Source organism: Macadamia integrifolia, chromosome 6 (genome assembly GCF_013358625.1).
Source record: "Macadamia integrifolia cultivar HAES 741 chromosome 6, SCU_Mint_v3, whole genome shotgun sequence".
NCBI lineage: Eukaryota > Viridiplantae > Streptophyta > Magnoliopsida > Proteales > Proteaceae > Macadamia > Macadamia integrifolia.
In genome coordinates, this window is record NC_056562.1 from 40339232 (window position 1) to 40355174 (window position 15943).

General features: G+C 37.9%; 1 protein-coding gene and 1 long non-coding RNA gene across 2 annotated transcripts in view; both read left to right on the top strand.

The window, feature by feature from the left end:
* The first annotated feature begins 7502 nt into the window (after positions 1 to 7502).
* LOC122082667 (glyceraldehyde-3-phosphate dehydrogenase GAPCP2, chloroplastic-like) lies at positions 7503 to 14251 on the top strand. The gene is made up of 14 exons (XM_042650377.1): positions 7503 to 7816; positions 8280 to 8371; positions 8465 to 8532; positions 8639 to 8677; positions 10790 to 10890; positions 11764 to 11876; positions 12220 to 12319; positions 12420 to 12566; positions 12785 to 12845; positions 13062 to 13159; positions 13267 to 13409; positions 13593 to 13676; positions 13785 to 13874; positions 13961 to 14251. Exons 1-14 carry the CDS (start codon positions 7712 to 7714, stop codon positions 14013 to 14015), a joined length of 1296 nt encoding a protein of 431 aa, XP_042506311.1. The 5' UTR covers positions 7503 to 7711; the 3' UTR covers positions 14016 to 14251.
* A 1448-nt stretch (positions 14252 to 15699) lies between these two features.
* The window catches only part of LOC122081452, a 661-nt gene continuing 417 nt past the window's right edge, over positions 15700 to 15943 (top strand). The window contains exon 1 of the long non-coding RNA XR_006141088.1: positions 15700 to 15837. This is a non-coding gene — a long non-coding RNA (uncharacterized LOC122081452). The remainder of the gene's footprint in view (positions 15838 to 15943) is intronic.

The following is a 15943-nucleotide window of genomic DNA, read 5'->3' on the forward strand; positions in this document are numbered from 1 at the left end:
CCCCCCCCCCCCCCCACCCCCCTTTTCCCGCATCCCCCTGTTTTTCTATCTGTGCCTTGTCTCTCGATCTTAACAGGTGATTTTTAAGACATGATTTCAAACCATCAGTGCCTTCAAGTTATTTATTTTCCTTGTGCCTGCTTACCTATTCCCAGAAGGCAACTAAGACAAAAAAGGGGGAGGGGGGAGGGGGAGAGAGAGAGAGAGAGAATCATGTTAATTAATTTTGTTGAAGTCCTATCCTTCTCAACTTTTTTTGGCCTATTACCCATCCTTCATGGCATGCCAAAGTTGCAAAATAGAAGCATGTCCCTTCCAAAACAGTCCCATGTAGATCCCTGCACACATTTGTTGCTGTTTCTACATAATCAAACTCAATAAGACCAAAACCCATTGAAGAATCTTCCCTTTTTTGATCAGGTGCCTCTTTATCCTGATCATGCTCTGGTTCCTTCCATCCATATTTTTAAATGTTTTCTCAGACTCTCATCAGATGTTTTGAAATTTAGGTTGTTGACAAATAGAGATCAATCAAGACTCAACTCTATTAGGATCAATATCCAAAAATATTTTAAACAGTGTCCCATACTCCTTATGTCTAGTTCTTCCAATGCCCTAAGAGCCGATTCTAGAAGTGTATAAAGAGCGCAAGGAATTCCTTTAGACCTTCTTGGTGTCTTTATTTACTATACTTGATGCAGGACCCGGATATGGAAGATTGAGAACGAAGAAATGACAGTCTCTAGAACTTCTTCTCTTGCATTTTCCTGATGACTCTGTTTCTTTCACCATCAGAGTTTTCAAAGAGCGGCCTCCTTTTTTCCTGGATTCTCTGAAGTCACTGCACCGGTGCAGTGCAGCAGATGATTTTTTTTCTCCTTTTTAACCTTGTCTTTTGGGACTTCATTTTGATTGGCATCGCATTGCTCCTTCTTGTGTAGTTCCTCACTATTCTGACCATTTTCTTCAGAATGTGGATCAGGTTTTTTTTTTTTTTTTTTTTTCTTGGTAGGTACGGACGGAAGTAGGTAACATTCAAGAGGCTCGAGCATGAGACCTCCTGGTGAGCATGAGTTTTTTGTACACCACAGCTCACTAACTATATTAGGCAGTTATTATTGAATGTAGATCAGGTTCTCGTATGAGAACCATTCTTGTATAGGCTGATCCACACAAATGGAATCCACCACCAGAGTTGGTTGTTGGGTGGATTCCATCTTTGCAGATCAACCCCATACGAGAACCATTCTCGTACATGTTCTCTTTTCTTCAAGGGGTGAGTCATCATCACTTTTTGAATCCTACCATTATCATCCATTTCTAATGTTGGATTTGGGTATGTCTTGTATTCTATAATACCATTATTGGGCTTGTATCCGAACGCACCTGAGCCCAGATATAAATAAATATATATACACATATATTTATTTTTCATATAAATATATGCCATTTTTTTTTTACAATAAGGTTAAAAATATTTTCTAAGAAAGATTGGTGTTTCTCCCTTTTGTTTATTGCATATAGGGACACAAATGGCAAATTACAAGGCAGTCAACGCCAATCTGGCCTGAAAATGGCAAAAATTAAAGACTAACAGATTTAATCAAGGCCAAACCCAGCCTAGCCCAGCCCAATTAAGGTCAATTCGGGCCAGTTTAGGTTGGGTTAAGCCCAATAAGGCTGGGCTTGCGCTGATATATTTTAGCCCAACTTAAGGCTGAGCTAGGTTGGCCTAGACTCAGTTAAGAGACCTTAGGTTTGGGTTGGGGTTTTAAAAAACCCAGCACATTGACACTCCTAAGCTACACTTTTAATACTTCATAAACATATGCTACAAAAAAGAGAACATGGATTCTAGCCCAATTTAAGGCTGAGCTAGGTTTCTAGCCCAACTTAAGGCTGAGCTAGGTTGGCCTAGACTCAGTTAAGAGACCTTAGGTTTGGGTTGGGGTTTTAAAAAACCCAGCACATTGACACTCCTAAGCTACACTTTAATACTTCATAAACATATGCTACAAAAAGAGAACATGGATTTAGTGTAATTTCTATCACTTTATATTTCATCTGATCTCACAGGAATTAAATGGTTGCTAATAATTGTAAGCCCAATCCTTGGTTGGTCTTGAAGGATGTTAACCATTGAGCATTTTGATCAATTTTTTTTACCCAATTCTTGGTTTGACGCCTCTTTTCCTATATCAGATGAGATTGATATGAGTCTCCAATCTTCCCCGTCACTGCCCACTTTGAGTTAACCTATCTTGATTTGCATAGGGGTTACTAATCAACCAATACAACCCATATTGATATCAACCAGGACCGATCCTGATCTTGATCCCACTACTGATTTAAATTCATGACACAACATTTAAATTACCACATTATCCTCTACCATTCAGCTGGTAATAGTAGATTCTGATATGCAGAATTAAGAGTGTCAAACCATTGGTTCAGTCCGGTTAGGCCAGATTCAATCGATTTCGATGTGGGAATGAGTGAATTCCAAACCAAACCAATAAGAGAAGGTTTGATTTCAGTTGGTTTTGATTTAGATTCAGTCTCTCTTATTGGCTTTTGTTATCAGTTTAATATCGGGTTCGGTCCCATTTGAGTTTAGTTTATCTTGTATATGCATAAGGAAAAAAGAACTGTATCTAGCTGCATGATGATTATGCCAAAAATGAAGATAAAATGACCGTCCCACTTCCGTAAAAACAAAAGATCTCACTCTTATTGATATTTCATGTATATTACGATTGGCTCCCCCATTGACTCACTCTGACAGGCAGAGAACCTTCTCCCCATACATAATTATGGAAAAAGACATTTTTTTTTTAATGATTTCCTTTTGACATCGGTTTGTGTTCGGTTTCAATCCAATCGATTTTCTATATTCAGGGAGTGATTTGATTTTCAACCGGTTCCACAATACGTCAATCCAAAATCAAACCAATAATGGCATTGGTTCCGGCTAGGGTTTGTTAATTGATATCCTTGCAGCAGCAGAATAATGGGTGCTGAAAAAATGAAAAATCCTTACCAAAAAAAAGAAAAAAATGAAAAATAAGATTTATTGGGAATATACCTATGATGCTTTTTCCTTCATCTCTTGGCTGGCGCATCTAAATGGCACCTCAAAGATCCAAGCAATTGTTCTCAACACGTGACACTACCTACCCGGCCTGGCTCATTTTATAATGTTAAAGTTTCTTTATACTTTGCACTTCTATGAACCTGAAGGGGTACTAGCTATTAACGAAGAAGATACTAAATAGGATTAGGTTCTATTTATTAACTAAAGTGAAATTAAAATTAAGTTCATGCAAAGTACCAGTAAAAAATAGGGAACAAATGTTTCCTAAACAGTTTGTTCGGTCTAAATATCTTCATTGGTAGATTAGGTGAGACCTAAATTTTAGTAGCATAAATATCTCGACTTCTCTCTTATATACATGTTCAATTTTAATTCAAACCAAAGAAAGCTATAGAAATTATTCGAGGATTCATGGACATATATGGGAGGATATTAAATTGAAATCTGAAGTCTATAATTTGCAATCTAAGGTTGTGCTTGGTATGTATTCTTAGAATGCATTCTGAGTATAGAACACTTTTTGGAATGGTAGAAATGTTGTTTGGTTTGCATTGTCATTATAAATCCCAAGAATGGATTCTGGAAAAAAGTCTCTGGAATGGGCTAAAAGCCTCATTCAGACGTTCTTGTTCTTGTAGAAGTGGTTTCTTCAAACATGGTGCTGCTGTAGAGAAATTCAAAAATAAAAAATTAAGGGCTTTGAACCATCTTTAATTCTATCACATTAGGCTCCATACACGACCATGTGTCATGATTCATCTACACTAGAGCCCAATTAGTAACCACACCAGAAAACCTTCCCATGTTTCACGATGAAATCCTCCACAACCACAACATTGAAGAGCGTGACATTAGGCCTGGCCACGAGCTTGCTCATGATGGACTGATGGGTTCTTATTTAGCTTGTAGACGTAGGAGAGGATGACAAAGTCGGCACCAATGACAACATCAGTATCAACATAGGTGATCATGTCCATCATGGATTGACGGGTCATCTCGCAGTAGACGATGGATTCCTTAATGGGTTCGAATTTAAAGGATTGTTGTCGATCGTTTTGTTCCTCGCTTTCTTCTTGTTCCATTATCTTGGGTTCAATGGCCGGAGAATGGCGGAAATGAGTGCCATTTTAAGGTGTATTTCATTCAAAGAACATACCAACCTCAACCTAAGTGTATCATGTGGAAGGATAATAAGATAAGACTAAATCACGGGTCAAAGTCCAAGCATCTGCTATAGTATTTCAAGTATTTGTTTACTCAAAACAAGGTATTTATGCATTTTTAATGATTTTTATAGAAGTTTGAAAGTGAGCAAGTGGCTTAGTGTTCCCAGATCCACAAAAGTTGGATCCTTCTTTTCTTAGTCCGTATGACATGTGGCAAATATTAAAATTATAAAAAAACAAATTCTAAAAATTAAAAAGGGAAAAATAATCCACGAATAAAATTGATGGACCACATGTCAAATTTACTGATACCTGCTGACATGCAAACAAAAACCTTAGAATCTATTTATCAGAAAATTTCAGTTCCACATGATTTATCACATGGCAGATAGAGACACCCATCCATTTTTTTTGTTTTTTTGGGAAAAAATAGTACCCAACAATCAACAACAAAATTACACAAAGACCATATATCATCCCTCTTTCTAAATTTTAGAAGCGTGCACAGTTTTGAAATCGGCATCAGATTGACCTTGACTGATCCCATTCTTGATTGAATGATCAATTACTACGTTTTCATAAAATAAAATTGATGTTTTGATTTGGAATCAGATCAATAAGGCCCAATAAAATCAATATGAATCGATATTAAAAAAAAATGGAGACCATTATGCTCTTGTGAAGGACCCCTCTTCATATTGGAGTTAGAAGGTGTGATGGATTGACATCTTTGACACATGGGAGGTGTGTCTATGTGTGTTACCTATGCTAATTAGTGGTCCTTTCCATCCAGTTTGGCGATTCATCTCATTGATGATGACTTAAGAATCTATGTTGTAAACCTGGACTTGTCCCAAGTTTGGATTAGTAGCTAATACTCTCCAAAAGTGGGGAGGACCACAAGCTTGTTAGTTGATCGTCTTATTCATAATATTATCTAGACTATTAGTGTGTTTCAATTCAATATTTTATAACCTATGTAAATATTCCAAGCATTGAACTACCAAGGATATATATGATTTAGTTTGGTTTTGCAATTTGAGAGTAGATTTATGTATCCAAATGGTCCCTTATCTTTTGTTTTGTTTTGTTTTTTCATGAGGCTGTGTTCTATAGCCAAGAGAAGAAAAGAAAAAGAGTGTAAAAATTATACTATTTTTCTGGTTTAGGAAATTCTCATCATGTTTGGTATGTTCTGAACCAAGGGAATATCGTTTTTTTGAATTTCAAAATTCATCTTTGGGAATGGTGAAGTTTTCTTGTACTGTTAAAAAAAAAATCTTGCCTAAAACACAAGAAAATAGAAAAAAATTATTTTATTTTATTCCATTGGTAGCTAAGCAGACATAATTTTTTTTTTTCAATTTCATTTTATATATTTCTATTCTTTTCTAGATTCTGTCTTTCTTTCCATTTCTTTATTTTTAGTGTTGATCTTTGCCAAATGAGCAACTCCCTTGGGGTTTAATGATCCTGTCCATTGAATGGTTAGTGATTATTTTAGTGTGCAAATTGTATTAGAATTATTATTTCATTCAGGCTGTCTTTAGTATAGATTCTTGAAATAAATCTTCAATCTTGAATGCATTTTGAAGGGAGAAAATGGAGAAGAATTGGATTTCAAACTATATTTTTTAACCTAAAAAAAAGTTGCCATGCTGCTAGTGTTCCACCACCCACTCATGTGGAATTTTTTTTTAATTGATTTCTATCTTCTACCTTAACCATGTGGATGATTTTGTCCTCCACACCATCATTGGTGTGGCATGGGAGATTTCCCCCACATTAGCAGCGTAGGAAACCTTCTCCTATATTTATAATAAGTAAAGGTTTTCTATTCACGAGCGACCCATCCACCCAAACATAGGGTCGCGTACCCCTAAGAAGGGCACAGTGGTAATTGTGTACCCCCTATGTTTGTGGAGATATTCACAGACAAAAAACTTTGTCCCATTTATTATTGGAAAGGGGATTGTTACCATGCTACGTGGCCCTTGCACTAGCTCATGGGCCAATGAAAACACCCATAGAGGCATCTAAATAGAGATGAATATTTTCACTTCAAGGTGGCGGGGCAATCATGTTGCCTTTCATATGTCTTAGTGTAGGCCACGTAATTTGTCAACCTTTTTTCCTTCTATTTTATGGGAAAAGTTTTTGAGGGGACCATGGATGATACAATAGAACTATCTTTTTTAATCTGATTGGGATCCTCTCCTAAGCACTAATTGCTCAGGTCACACCTATAGCTATTTAGACGATCAATACATATCTAAGTGCAACCAAAACAGAGGCGCCTTGTCCACAGCAACGTCTGAACACATATTGATCGTTGAAATAACTATGAGCCGACCAAGACGATCAGTGCTCTGGAGAAGAGCCGGATCCTCCTTTGTCTCATTCATCCTTTTAGGAGTTGTCCCCTTTGCCCCCCATGATGTTTGGCTCCTTTAACCCACCTTTATCAATAGGCCATAGGGTGGGCATCCTTGAGGGCATCCATGAATTTTCCAAAAGCCATGATGGACCACTCTGTAGGGGTCATATTGGGCCAACAAACTCTTCGATGAAAGGGCCAAGATATTTCTCTCTCCTAGTCAAGACTCAAGCGACTAAATCGACTCAAGCCCATTTCGTTTTCCAATATATTTGGCAACTTAATGATTGAACTGACATGACTCTCTGGTGTTTCCTGTTGGTTGGTTACAGCTCTAGCGTCCACAGAACGCAGCATCAACAACCATGTACATCAACCACAGCATATATTCCTCCACGGCTCCACTCATCGCTCTCCAACACGTAACTTTAGATCCGTTGATTAGGTATCTCATAGCACTCTCAACGTGGATTAAACACAATAGCTTCCAATCTAACGTGCTAAAATTTCAGTTTTACGCTATTAATATACGTAGTTTTACATTGTTGTCATAACTTCAGGGCACAAAAAGGGTAGGTCATTTTCAAAACACGTGTCGTTATGTCTCCCCCCAGCTAACGTGAAACACCTCACCATCAGATCACCTAATCACGAGAGAGAGCGTATGCGTTGAAACTAAGCACATGTTCCAGTTCCAGAAGGAGCCCTAATGATGACGTGTCTCCTGACAAAGCGAAATAAAGCTTTTTTTAAGTCTTCTCTATCCTACGTGGGTATCCAAGTCTTGTCATAGTTGCCAGCTCATCACATAACGCCAAACTCATGAACGAGAGAAACAGAGAGGGAAACAGGGAGAGAAGCTAGGTACCTACCCTTCCATTTCTCTCTTCTCGGTGCCTTTTAAGAATCTCCGCTTACGCTCTCTCCTCTTCTCCAGAAGCCACACTGTTTTTCTCCATTTATTTTGCTTCCACTCTCTCCTCTTTAAGCCTTTTCACTCTCCTCGGTTGCGCCGCCAATTAGGGTATTTTTTCTTCCGCAAAACTTCATTTGTTCGATAAACCGGTGTCGGCTATGGCGTTCTCGACTCTCATCAGATCTGCATCTCCAATGATCGGAGGATCTCGCTGTGAGGTCTCTCAATTTGATTCTGTAGTTCGTGGCCCCGAACTCTTCAAGGTAAGCTTTCTTCTCCTCTGTTTTAATGGTTACTCAGAGAGATCATTAGTAGCTTTGATCCTTTTGATGTTTCTGGCTGTTTGTTTTTGGTCGTTTTAAGTTATGGTTCATCTTCTTATGAGGATTCAATTTTTGGCTTTCTGCTATTTATTACGATTAAGTTGGCGTTTAGATGTAGATTTATTTCCTTCTTTATTTGAATTTTGTGTAAATACTTGAAAAGTCATGGTTGCTGTCCCGTTGGTTGGATAAGATGTTCTCTCTTTATTTTCTCTGTACCAATTTGTACTTTTTGGAGTTCCTTAGGATCCATCTGCTCATCTGAACGAGAAAACTAAGATTTTGTTTAGAATGTTAATGATCTTTAGTCTACCTTTATCCGGATCATTTTTATCTTTTTTCTTTCTTTTTTTTTTTTTTTTTTTTTTTTCAATGTTTTGCTTCGTATTTTTTCCTTCCTCAGGTATCTCGTGTCAGAGTGAATCACAGTTTGGATTCAGCCAGTCTTCGGACTAGCTTTGGTACCAGTGTTTCTTGTGGATCCTCTTCTTTACAGTTAAGGAATTCAGAATTTTGTTTCTTTTTGTCATAGTCGGCAGATTGTTTTAGTTGAGGCTAAAAGCTCATCTGCTACTTTGAATGGTACAGGAAATGCAGTGCCAGAAGTATTCAACCAATTAAAGCCACAGCTACAGAGATGCCTCCTACAATTCGGAGTAAGAGAAGTTCTATACTTCTATTAGCAATGTTTTCTTTGTCTTGTAAAAGGTTTAGACTTTAATTTTTTTTTTCTTACTTTTGCACTTTTTTTTGTGGGTTTAGAATCACCGAGCAGTGGCAAGACAAAGATTGGAATCAACGGTATGCTTTCTGAAGCCTTTTGTATATATGATCTTATTTGTTGCTTAAAGTAGATTGAGAACTTTCGGCCCCACTTTTTTTTCCCTCTTGTAATCTTTGGTGAATATGTTTCAAAATTATGTGATTGTAGTACTTATAAACAAATAATTATGCTCCTTATAAGTGGTTTATATAATGCATTCTGGTATTGGAAGTAAAAGGAAAAGGGGGAGGGGGAGGGGAGGGGAGGGGGGGAGGGGAGGGGAAAGGGGGGAGGGGGGAGGAGAGGTTTGGAAGGCTTTGTGCTTTTGCTAAAGGGGTGTCTTGATTTCAAATCCTCTTTTGACCAGTTAAGTCCTCCCAAAATGTGAGAAAGAAAGCCAGGCATCCAAGCCTCTAAAGAATGAAATCCAGAGGAGAACTATCTGTGTTCTGTTGTAATTCTCAAATCTAAAAGGGTCGCAGAACATTTATGAGCAGAGAACTGGACAAGTGAGATCCTCCAAATTATTAAAGTCATGGGGGAACGAGTTCTGATTTTGTCTGCTTGCTTTATGCCACTTACATCAATCAGACAAGGTTTCTGAACAATTGCCCCAAGCTCATGGTTACTGATATCCAAGATCTCTGTGGTTGCTTAAAGCTTGCATGATCTTGGCAACTGTGGTACCTGTCATTGCAAAATGATGTTTTGTATGTCTGATTTATAACATGCATTTTGGTCAGTTCTAGATGAGATAAAAACTATATATTGCTACAGTTGTCATATTTTTATTCCCTTTTTTTTTTCTAATCAGATAAGAGGCAGGAACCCCAAGACTGTGGATCAGGTTCTCGTACGGTCTAATCCACACAGATAGAATGTACCACAGAGTTTGTGTTTGGGTGGATTCTATCTGTGTGGATCAGACACGTATGAGAATGAGGATCTGATCCGCTCTCTAAACCCAAGGGGTAGCTGAGTTGGCAAGGGACCTTCGCTTTAAGAAGCGTGTGGTTTTGAGTTTGACTCCTCTTACCTCCTTAGGGCCACTCACACGGGGGTATTTAGTGCTCTTCATTACTTTCGGTGAAAATGAATGGTTCTAATTCAACCCCGGTATGGAAAAAAAAAAAAAAAAAAAAGAGAAAGATATGAGGCAGTGGCATTGTCTCTGCTGGATGGTGCAAATCCATTGAAAGGTAACAATGGAGTCTAACCTTAAGTTTAATTGTTTCCACTAATTTGTATGAGGCTTCGACAGTTTTGATGATAGCTAGAAGTTTTCTAGGTCTGGTTGCGTAAATCAGTTGGATTTTCTGATGCTTTAACAAAGATGATATTATTTCAAACATTCCTATTCCTCTATCTATTAAGTTTTACTGGATATTTTGCAGCATTGACCAGTTATATTTATAAAGAGATATGAAAAAGGAACTTTTGCTCTGTTGTTATGGTACGGAAAAAGATGGAGCATTGTGTCGTTGGTGATTTGGCCCCTGTGTTTTCTTAAAGGAGATTGCAGTTCTTTATTTCAGAATAGGTTATTGAAGCCTACTGAAAGCTGCACCCTGTTAATCTTACCAATGTATTAAACTTCCAGAGCTTTCCTTTTTCAAGAGTTATTGTATGTGTTTGAAGATCACTGAAACTAGTCTATGTTTTTGAGTGATGATAGTGATGCTTCTCAGGACATTCCAATACTTGAACCCTCACAGATACGGAAGCACCCGGATAAGCAGCTATTTAGCAAATTGTTTACCAAAATGGTGTTAATGGATGCACTTAAGGTGCATCTTGGTTTTCTTTGTAATTTTCTGACTGTGATAGATATTCAGATTGTAAAGCTTGCCCTCATGGCAAGTAGCATTACACATCCACATGTAGAAATGTAAAATGGCAACCGTGTTTGAATGCTGTCTGTATTCAAGCATAATGTTTGCATGGCTTGCCTCGAAAGGTAACATGAGGTCTCTACCTAAAAAAGGGGGTCATGGTGAGTAGGAGGCTATCCCAGCTCAGCTCAGAAAAAGGGGGAAAATGGGATAAAAAGTTGGCTTAAAATTTGGTTATTTTGTAGGTAGCTCATTGAAGTATGAGTATGAAGCATTTCTTAAGTTTTTTAAGGTATTAAACGTTCACCCTCTGCGCAGGTTTTGGTCGCATCGGGAGGTTGGTCTTGCGTATAGCAACATCTAGGGATGACATTGAGGTGGTAGCTCTCAACGATCCCTTTGTCGATGCAAAGTACATGGTGAGGAAACTTGGTTTGCCATTTTCTTTTCTGTCCTTTTGGTGATTATACTGCTTAATTTTTCAAACAAATCACTATTTCGATGATGGTAATGGATATTTTATAAGTGTTCATAATTAATTAATTTGATTCTTGAATGTTTTTGCGTTAGTGCTGTAACCTCTTGCTCTGGAGGAGTTTGTAATTAGTTTGTGGTTGCAAGTTTTATGCTGTCCTCCACTCCAGGAAAAAATCTGTTCTTGATCTATAAGAAAGGAGGGTGCCTAAGCCTCTTAAGGAATTATTCTTTGTTCTCATTATTTGTGGGTATATTAAGAATACCAAGTACCTAAATTTTGAACTTTTCCATGTTTGATATATGTTCTATGGCTTGTTTTTTCTGCAAAATTCTGATTATTGATTGATAAAAGAAAGGGCGGGGGGTGTTCCAAATACTTAGCATACCCTAGAGCTTGCTTCTTGTTGTTAAGTCTGTTTTTTTCCGTTGCATACTTGGTCTTAGGTTTGATGTTGCCTCGCTTTTAATCCCTGTAAGATATTAAACTCAACTCAGTGTTATCCTAACTGATTGGGTTTGGCTATGTGAATACTGTTTTGTCATTCCCTTATATTGAAGCCATAGTAGCTGTTAAGTCATGTGCTTTCATTTCCTATTTCCAGGATCTATGTTAATGTGGCTGCCAACCGTAATCTTCCCTCCTTTACCCAGGCTTGGGCCTGGTAGTGAAAAGGATCTTATTTAATTATTTTCTTAATAACAATTTTGGATTGTCATTTGATATTTCCTTTTAATAGATGTTTTGGTTATAGGTTTTAGCCTCTACTAGCTGCTAGGGTCTGTTGTAATGACCAGCCTTACTTCCTTTTCTCTAGGCTTACATGTTCAAGTATGATTCAACACATGGTGTGTTCAAGGGAACCATCAAGGTTGTGGATGACTCTACTTTGGAAATTAATGGGAAGCAGATTAAAGTAACCAGCAAAAGGTAATGTTACTGGTCTCCTCTGTTTAATGACATGCTGTTGGTCTGCTGGCAGGGTTCCTCCCCCTCTTTTACTAAAGACAATGCAGACAATTTTTATTTTATTTTTTTGGGTGGGGGAGGGGGCGGGGATCCTAGACTGGAAGAGGAACAGGATGTCTTGAACTCGAAACCAAACCTCCCGGGGGCTAGGTTCTGCTGCACTATCCTCAAGTCAGCTGCTAGCGCAGCTGTTCTCAATAGAGACAACAATTTGGATGACATTAACGATACTATCTATATTAGGCTTACTTTATGTTATAATATGGGGATCAATGCTGTGATTTGTTGACATTTCTATCTACAGGGATCCATCAGAGATCCCCTGGGGTGATTACGGTGCTGATTATGTTGTTGAGTCATCTGGCGTTTTTACAACATTGGAAAAGGCATCATTTCATTTGAAGGTTTGTTCTTTGTTCTCATTTGATTGGGATTCAGCTGTTTCTGATCAATGCTTTACACCATAAACTGTAGCTAACCAATTTTATTTCTCTAATCATGTAGGGTGGTGCTAAGAAAGTGGTTATATCAGCTCCATCAGCTGATGCACCTATGTTCGTTGTAGGAGTAAACGAAAAGACTTACAATCCTAGTATGAACATTGTTTCAAATGCTAGCTGTACCACCAATTGTCTTGCTCCTCTTGCCAAGGTCTGACTTTATTTATCTAATTCTTAAAAGTAACATATTCATTTGATAATGAATGTTCTGTCCTCGTTACTTTGCATTCATTACCATACATAAACCATTTAAAAGGATAAAAGAAGAAAAGAGGTTATGTTGCCTTCAATTGTGCCTTTTTTTTTTTTTTTTGTGTTCCATTATGTTATTAATTCTCTACTATTTTTTATTGACATAAATTCTTGCAGGTTGTCCATGAGGAGTTTGGTATTCTTGAAGCTCTTATGACAACTGTGCATGCAACAACAGGTCTCTCTCTCTCTCTCTCTCTCTCTCTCTCTCTGTTCCCCCAAAAGAAAAAGGGAAAAAATAAAAATAAAAAGAAGAAAACGCAACCACACCACAGACACATACAGGGTGGATTGGCTCCCAACTCTATATCTTTATGTACAGAGAAAAAATTCCCCTCCCTATGGGTGGAAGTGTAGATACAATATGGTAATACAGTGTTTTTATCATGCTCAGCAACACAGAAGACTGTAGATGGGCCCTCGATGAAGGACTGGAGAGGTGGCCGTGGCGCTGGGCAGAATATCATTCCTAGTTCCACTGGGGCAGCAAAGGTATGATAGTTACTCTTTGACACCCAGGGGAAAAAAAGAAAAAGAAAAGAATAATCCTTTTCTTCTTTGAAAGCATGATAGACATGGTTTAGCTTTTGGAATTGTAGGCTGTTGGGAAAGTTCTTCCAGAACTCAATGGCAAGCTCACTGGGATGGCCTTCCGGGTCCCAACACCAAATGTTTCAGTTGTGGACTTGACTTGTCGACTTGAAAAGAATGCATCATATGATGATGTAAAAGCAGCAATAAAGTATGTGAACCTTATGTTACTTTCACATATCTCTGAATATTGTAAACTTTTCTGTGTATTTGTTTCTAAAAATTTCTTATTTGTCCTCAACTATTTTATACCTTTCTCAATGATTTGGCTATTCTTTTCCTCGTCTAGAACTTTTCTTGTACATTCATAGCTGACATCAAATAAGAACTGCAGGTGGGCATCAGAGGGATCATTGAAAGGAATTCTTGGATACACAGATGAAGATGTTGTTTCAAACGATTTTGTCGGTGACTCCAGGTAGGATAAGAGTCCAACTTGGATAGTGAAGCTGAGTCCATGTCACCAGGTTTTGTAGTTTCTGTCTTTGAGGTTTCCTTATTTTGTTGGGCCTGGAACTTTTTCCAGGTCGAGTATATTTGATGCAAAGGCTGGAATTGGACTGAGTGCTTCCTTCATGAAGCTTGTTTCATGGTATGACAACGAGTGGGGTTATAGGTATGTGCTCTCTCTCTCTCTCTCTCCCCCCTCTCTTTTTCTCTCTCTCGTAACGTAAATAAAAGTTTTCACTTGGGTTTATGCAGTAACCGAGTGTTGGACTTGATTGAGCACATGGCATTGGTTGCTGCTCAGAATTGAATTTGTTTGAGCAACACATCATAGGTTCACACCAGTTAGGATTGCTGCTGCTGCTGCTGCTGCTGCTGCTGCTGCTGCTGAGCTTTTAGTAAGGCCTGTCTCATGAAGAGACTGGTGGATCATAGATCTAGTAGAGAACGTAGTTTGCAGGGTTCAATTGAATAACTGTTTATCACCTAAATAATGTAGTTTCTTCAATATAAGAGTGCAATTCAAGCAGATGTTGAGTTTATTCATCTTCTATGTTGGCATAGTCAATTATCTCTTATCCTTTCCTTTTTTACTTAGCTGGGTACACATGACATCATATCATTTTTTGATAGATTACTCATGAGGTCATATGCTGCAACCAAAGAGCTGTGGCTATTGGTGAGTATGTGCTTAAAAGTTGTTTATTGGGAATATCTAGCTCTTGATGGTTTGATTTACACCTAGTCTCCTTTTGGTTACTTTGAGGGCAGTGATTTTCTAATCCTCTGATGAATATCCTCTTCTCTAGAAAGAAGAATTAAGGAGTTGGCACAGGGTCGGGAACCTTAAAATAATTCATGATATCATTTGAATTGGTCCGATTGAAAAATTGGGTTCAAATCATGCTGTGGACCAGGGCCGATTTTAAAACCTATGGATTCAGTAGCCGATTTTAAAACCAAGTTTGCTTGACCCAAGTGAATAGTGAAAGAAAAACCTAAACCTACCCATACATACTTTCCATAATCGGTTAATGTATTCCATCAGTTCTGATTTTAGCAATACATATTATTCTATTGCAAATGCATAGGAATTGCATTCTTTCACAGAAAATGCTTTTTTTTCATATATTTATAGGACAAGAGCGACTAACACCCAAACACAAAGGCATGTTACTCAATGAGAAGGGTTGAAATCGTCTGCAATTCCGATCTCGTACAATTCCGTGCAATATCACCTTTAGGGGGTGACACGTGTATTGATACCAATACAATGGTCCAGATTTGGTACAACTAATAAAACATTAAATCAGTGAAGAGACATTTAAATCAAATCTAGACCATTGTATTGGTATCAATACACGTGTCACACCCTGAAGGTGATATTTAACGGAATTGTACGAGATCGGAAGTGATATTTAACGGAATTGTACGAGATCGGAATTGCAGACGATTTTTTTCTCAATGAGAAACACAATGATTATTACTCGTCCTTGTGTCTGTGGTGCAGGATTTATTCTCGATCAGAAAACTGTCCTATACTTATGGCTATGTTTGATGGTAAGAAGAATTAATGAGAAAGAAAGTGAAATTTTCATACTTATAAAACAAATATATCACTACTAAATATAATTAAAAAAATTAAATAATTTATATAATTATATAAAATAATAATTATAAACATTTCATTTTAAAATATAAAAATTTCTCTAGGAGACTACATGGTAAACTGAATCAAACTGAACTACCTGCTGTTAATTTGATTTAAGATTCACATAATTATTATTTTTTTGCGTCGAGACCAACTAACTGAATCGAGGGATCGACACCACTATGTATGTGGTGTAACTGAGTCGGACACAAAGCGGGGTCTCGATAAAAGTGTAAGGATTCTGAAGTCCATTATAAGTGCATGGCGTACACGTTCATCAAATTACTCTGTACGTGGCTCACATGGGTGAAATCGCTGGTTGTCAACACCTTCTCTCCTCCCCCAACCCCAAAATCCCAGTATAAAAGACTATACTACTCTTAACCATTCTCTCAAGCTATGAGATCGAAACAGAAAGTGGCCATGGCTTACAGGTCCCTCTGGTGCTTTCTCTTCGTCATGTTGGTCTTCCTTGCATCAGGTAACCCCTCTCTCTCTCTCTCTCTCTCTCTCTCTCTCTCTCTCTCTCTCATGTGATTTAAGGAAGCAAATTTAATGGTTTTATTTTTGGGTTTTTGGGGTGTTTT

What these genes read in the sequence shown, in the direction of transcription:
- LOC122082667 (XM_042650377.1), top strand. Translation starts at nt 7,712, where the DNA reads ATGGCGTTCTCGACTCTCATCAGATCTGCATCTCCAATGATCGGAGGA. An exon ending in ATTAAAGTAACCAGCAAAAG is followed by an intron (nt 11,877 to 12,219) that starts GTAATGTTACTG and finishes TTCTATCTACAG; the next exon opens with GGATCCATCAGAGATCCCCT. An exon ending in GATGTAAAAGCAGCAATAAA is followed by an intron (nt 13,410 to 13,592) that starts GTATGTGAACCT and finishes TAAGAACTGCAG; the next exon opens with GTGGGCATCAGAGGGATCAT.